This window comes from Triticum dicoccoides, unplaced genomic scaffold, assembly GCF_002162155.2.
Source record: "Triticum dicoccoides isolate Atlit2015 ecotype Zavitan unplaced genomic scaffold, WEW_v2.0 scaffold237487, whole genome shotgun sequence".
NCBI classification, from domain to species: Eukaryota; Viridiplantae; Streptophyta; class Magnoliopsida; order Poales; family Poaceae; genus Triticum; species Triticum dicoccoides.
Window position 1 is genome coordinate 1 of NW_021248124.1, and position 5,962 is coordinate 5,962.

General features: G+C 41.3%; 1 protein-coding gene across 1 annotated transcript; it reads right to left on the reverse strand.

Annotated features, from left to right (window-relative positions):
* Positions 1-6: 6 nt before the first annotated feature.
* Positions 7-611, reverse strand: LOC119345429. Its single transcript, XM_037615511.1, has 2 exons — positions 454-611; positions 7-342 (listed from the first exon to the last, which is right to left on the reverse strand). The coding sequence occupies exons 1-2, from the start codon at positions 545-547 to the stop codon at positions 113-115; spliced, it is 324 nt and encodes a 107-aa protein (XP_037471408.1). The 5' UTR covers positions 548-611; the 3' UTR covers positions 7-112.
* Positions 612-5,962: the final 5,351 nt, after the last annotated feature.

Genomic DNA, 5,962 nt, shown 5'->3' on the forward strand with positions numbered 1-5,962 from the left:
CTCTCTCTCTCTCTCTCTCTCTCTCAAGCAACACTATCTGACTATATATCACCACCAAAACGTGCGCTAGTACAGAAGAAATAAAGATACTACTACTATCACTCTATCATCATCATGGAGCAGCTTCGTTTGTGGTGGCGGCGGCGGCGGCAGCAGCATCCGAGGTCTGAAGAGGCGCGCTCGTCCGCAGCCGCCCCTTCCTGCCGCCTGGCGGCGCACAGCAGCACTGGGTAGTGCCGCTGCAGTAGGCCTTGCCGGAAGGACCGTTCAGCAAGGCGCACATGCGCGCGCACTTCACTCCCCCGTTGCTGCTCGGGCGGCAGTCGTTGATCGGATAGCAGTCTGCACGTCCAAAAATTGCTTTAGCATTAGATTTCAGATCGGTGCAGAAGGACTGGAAATTTTTGTGTCCGCAATATATAATAATAATAGAAAATGAGGAGTTTAACTAACCTAGTGCGTCTGCGGAGGACATCAGGTGGGTGGCCATGACCGCAAGGGCCACCAAGCAGACGATCGTCCTTGCGTTGGTCTTCATAAGCGCCATGACCGCGAGTATCTTCTTCTCCAAATGGGCAATGCAATGTGTTGGTGTGACTATGTTTCTTCGCCAACGTTTATATAGAGAGAGAGATCGGCATATATGCATATGGTAGTACTGAAAACATTGCTTTGAGATGTGCGTTGCCACATGGCGCACTTCGAGTTGGGTCTTAAATGGAGAGGAAACAATACCCTGTCTCATGAAAAAAAATGGTCTGTCTAACACACATCAAGATATGTACTGGTGATTGCACGTCTAAGTGACTCAATCAAACATAAAAAAAAAGGTAAATAAAAAATATCCACACAAATCTCCGCGTAAAATCTACAATATAGATTTAAATGTGCAATAATCAGGTCACATCAAGATGATGTACTTTAAAAACCTGTACCAAAAAGAAGCGTCTGATTTTGTGCAGTGAATTGGATCTACTAACCTCTGGCCTAATTTAGACATGGTTCTTTCTACTTCATCCTCTGGTTGACGGTGACACACACTAGGGGTGGCTTCTCCGCAGGGAGCCTGGCTCTTAGCTTAGCGGGGGGGCCTCTCGGGCTCACCATGGGTACAAAGGCATGAGAAGGGCCTAGGGCGACCTATTGGCGGTTGTGGGATCTTTGTGGACTCTAGGGCAGAAGGACGGCTTTGATAGATCACATCTCCTTCATGTAAACCCTAGTTCCCACCGTGTATATAAGGGGGAGCGAGGGTTCTTAGACGGGTCTATTCTCCTGTAGAACAACTCTCTGTAGAAATATACACATTCCCATCTACTCTGCCTCACATGAGGTATCCCATCACCATGTACAAGAATAAACAGGACGTAGGGTATTACTCTCTGCAGGCCCGAACCCGGGTAACTTGTGCGTGCGGGCTCCATCCCGGTACTTTCGATCACGCTCGGCACCCTACCGAGAGTGCTGACGATTTTCTGCTCCGTCACTGGTTCCTGGAAAAATTACACGATCCAAACTAGGAGATTCTAGACAAGTTTCTAAGTTTTGTTGCTTCAAATGACCTACTAAGTATCCCACCCCCGGCACAAGAAGATTGCTTATGTTCTATTTGTGATCTGTTTAATCGTATTCAAGTGTTGCCTATTGTCGCCATGTCCTAGTCTTCATAGCTTCTGTCCTCCCACATGGTACCATATCATCTATACGCAGGTCACTACTAGGAAAACAGACTTTAAAGACGGTAAATGTGGTCGCTGAAAGTCGGATTGTGGTCGTTAAAGGTCAATAACGACAACAATCTGCTGGTCGTAGTAGGCTCCGTCGTTAAAAGTATAATGACCACATACCTTTTGCGGTCGTTATTCTTATAACGACGAGAGGGTGTGTCGTCGTCAATCCCAAGGCAATAACAACCACAATTATGGTATTAACAAGCACTTTTGCCATCGCTAATAATATTATCATGGTGACCAAAGTATGCTAATAATAATATCATGGGGACCAAAGTATCATTGTCGACCACTCTCTTCACCACTTTGATATACTTCAAAACCATTTATATTTAGTATAACTTTCCGTTCAACGATCACTTTACACAACATCCAACATTTGAATTTTAACATCCATAATAATATAGAAACAAAATAATCTGAATTGAAAGGATCATAACCTCTTTATTAATAGAAATAAAAAAGTTTTGACATACAATTCTTCAATTAAAATGTCATTTAAGACATTTGAGTCAAAAGCACTCCTTATATGACCAATATACTTGCTCATATCTATTTCGAAAACAAGACAACTAGAAAATATAATATTTGTCAATCTTCAGTCGTGGGACACTATCATTGTTTAAATGGATCATTCTTCATCGGTGAATATAACACCGTCTGATGCTTCTATATCTTGTTGTGGACCATCAATCCTACAAAATGTTGAGTAGTTTATGAAAGTCAGTCCTTGTAAATAAATTGGCACAAATTATAAATGCATAGAAAATCAATGTACAAGAACAACTTGATCATGCTGCCTTTCATGAGAACTCAGACATAAGACGCTTAATTTCTGACACTTCTTGCACCATGCCATTGTACTTTTCTACAAGTACTTCTTTGTCTTGCTCGGAAGCTTTTAGTTTAGAAGAAAAAATAGCCTTACTTAATGCTGGTCCTCACAAATATCTTGCTCTAATTCCAGATTTTCATAAACAGATCCAGTTCCATTGTTGTGCTTACTAGTCTTGGTGGTAGCTGCAAGGCCATGGTTACCCTGGGCTTATTCACATTCAATATTTTCATCAACTATTAACTCATCTACACCATTTGCAGTGTCTGGAAACATACAACCAATCTGTAGTAGGGTGGATGAAGGAATAAAATATAAAACATGACATTTTTCATACCATAAAATTCATCCATATCATCTCCCATGTCACTATCATTGCTTGCATCAACTTCATCATTCATACCTGTAGTATATTATGAGTAACTTGAAGACAATAAAGCATATAAATAATTCTAGGGACAGTACATGCTACCTAGAAACTCACTTTCAGAATCATCCACATCCCAATTTGTACTAAACAAGCCCTGTGTATTTGTCGGTGCATCAATCACATCTATGAAAACAAGCGACCACATTAGATCATCCAGTAGAAGATACCTTGAATAATATTTTTATGTTTGACTAGTACCTTTTGTAGCCAACTCGTACTTTTTCCTGATCAGTTCCTCTTCTTGCATATGAGCCTGTGTGTAACCCTTTTTCTACTGAAATCTGCTACTCACTTCATTTCTTTGCTAACTCAATGGGATAACCTATACATAAAATGTTATTCTAAAGTGTGCACAAAGGCTGTACAAAGTATAGTTAAATTAAATAAGTGAATATTTATGTACTGAAAATGAATTACCGAATGCTAAATCAAATAAAGTAAGTACAGAACTACTTGTGTCACTGTTTATTAATAAGGTAAAAGAAAAAAATATGAAGCAAATTGATTACTACAGATTAAAACTTGCATAAATTCGTGGCATCATGTTGTTCTCTTTCTACACGATGTTGTTGTCGAATTTTGAAGCAAGTCATCTTCGTCGCCATTGTCGTCAGCCTCGGGTTCAGAGGCTTCATCATTGGACTATCCATGTGGTACATTATAAGAATGGCGTGATGGATGTTTCATTACTGCATGCCATACTTTTAATTCTTTTGAAACTTTGTGACAGTGGGAGAGGCTCCCACTGACCTTTAAAATAAAACAACAATGTCTAGAGGGTTACATATTTACAAGAGACTAGTGAGGGAGTTATCAGGGGGGAGTATAAGTACAAGTTAGCGGCAAAAAACAAGCAAGCTAGCAAGGCTATAAACTAGGGAACGTGCAGGTGGAGCACCCTAAGAAGTAAGCTAAAGGAAAGTAACAAGAGAATTAATAAGATTGTCCTTGACAAAAAAAAGAAACTTGACTAGCTAGACTAAAAGGCTCATCTGTTCGAAGTAAACACTGCAGGTTAAGACTAAGGATTCCATGCATGTTGTCTTTCTTCATCCCATGCTCTTTGTTAAATACGTGAATCCAGTCAAAGTGTTAAAATGCCATAATATTCTACTGTATTACCATTATCCCCTTCTTCTCAAAGTACAGCCACCCCATTGTTCTGTGTGCAGAGGAGTCTATCTTGACTCTAAACACGATATCTGAATCTATTCATGCCATAGCCAGTAAAACATGTTATCATGTTCGTGCAAGCTAGCTACCTATGGAGTAATAGATAGATATGTTACCATCTTCATACGGAGATACAGAAATGTACGTGCATATGTGTGTAAATACACACATTATTCTGGAACATTTTGTCTTACCTTCTGTTTGAACGACTGATTGAACTTCTGGTTCCACATGGTGGTAAATTGTTGCAGTGAACATCCATCTTGACTACTGGAGTACTCACTACAATTATACAAAGCTTAATTAACATGGTAATGCAAAAATTAGTTGACTATGTAGAAAAATAAGTTAACCGGCCAATCAATACAGTACATGAAGACCCCCTGCAACAAAAAAACAGAGGAAGGAGGAATACTGGAATACCAACAAACCTGCAAAGAAATCACGTTGGTGGATGTGCAGAAGGCAGCGCGGGCGCACTGGGGTCGAGGGCTACGTACAGACGACAGCGCGGACGCGCCCGGCCAGGCTAGGGTTGAGGCGATCGGCGAGGTACAGGCAGCAGCACGGGCGCACCGGGGTCAAGGCTACCGGCGACGTGCAAACGGCAGCGCGGATGCACCTGGGCCAGGGTAGAGGTGACCGGCGAGGTGCAGGCTGCAGCGCGGATAGGCGTAGAACAGAAGGAAGATGCGATCCATGGACTATCAAGGTGTCGTGGATTGAGCAGGGTAGGGGAGGCGAGGAGAAAGAGATGCAGAGAGATGGGATCCTAACAGATTATAAATATTTGTTGGCTGTTATAGAGGGTTATCTGATGGAAATTGCCAGCACTTTGCGCTAAAAATATTCAATTGTCCGGCTCTCTTTTAGACGGGAGGAGAGATAAAGGAGAGGTGAATATTTTTAACACAAGGAGAGGTGAGTTTGTTAGAGCATTGTACGCGCAAAACAATATCACAACAATAGCGACCGCCTACTTAGCAATGGGCAATCTGGTGGTTGTTGAAGGTATTACGTAGACTGATCCAATCGTGCGGGAACTCAACTCGGGTGTTTAACGACCAACAGTTTTTTGGGCACTATCGTTAATGCATGCTTCTGTAGTAGTGGGTGTTGTGTGTGTGATTCCACCTCTTCTCACCCAAGTAAGAACCTCGGGTTCTTGATCAGTTCTTGCAACCGTCCTGCCCCTGAATGCGAATAGAGAAGAGTTTGCCGTTCATATGATTGAAAGATTGCTTTCAGGTGTGAACGAAGTTGCATCTTCCTAAAAAAACAACTGTGTTGAGCATATAACGATAATGCATTTGTTTCTAGAAAGAGATGACACTAGTAGAGGTAAGTATTGTTGCATCTGCCATTGCATTGTTTAGCCCATAAGCCATTGACAAAGAAGAATCTATGGGTGCACTGTAAATGATGTATTGCTTCCGGAATATAAGTGTATGTTCCTAGAAATATTGTCAAAAAGTGTTATAATGTGTGTTAACGTTGATCGTGTTATTTCCTCAAACATATTGGTACTAGGAAACTTAAGTAGCGGATCCTCGTAGCTGAGGCAACTTTAACATCAACAAATATGCAACTTAGCGTTAAAGGCAAGCAACATGAAAATGAAGTTCAACTTAATTGGTAGAGTGACGATGAAAATATGTTGGTTTCGATTCTCGTAATTTACGTAACCTGGGCCATAACTAGTAGACAAATTTATAGCAATAAAGTAGGCAACTTGTCCTCCGAATTTTACCAGCAAGGAGCAGGACTAGAAAAAAGAAATGCATATACAAATAA

Excerpts from the sequence above, each read along its gene's own strand:
- LOC119345429 (XM_037615511.1), bottom strand. The coding sequence starts at position 547 with ATGGCGCTTATGAAGACCAACGCAAGGACGATCGTCTGCTTGGTGGCC. Across the intron at positions 343-453 it reads GTCCTCCGCAGACGCACTAG|ACTGCTATCCGATCAACGAC; the intron begins GTTAGTTAAACT and ends TTGGACGTGCAG.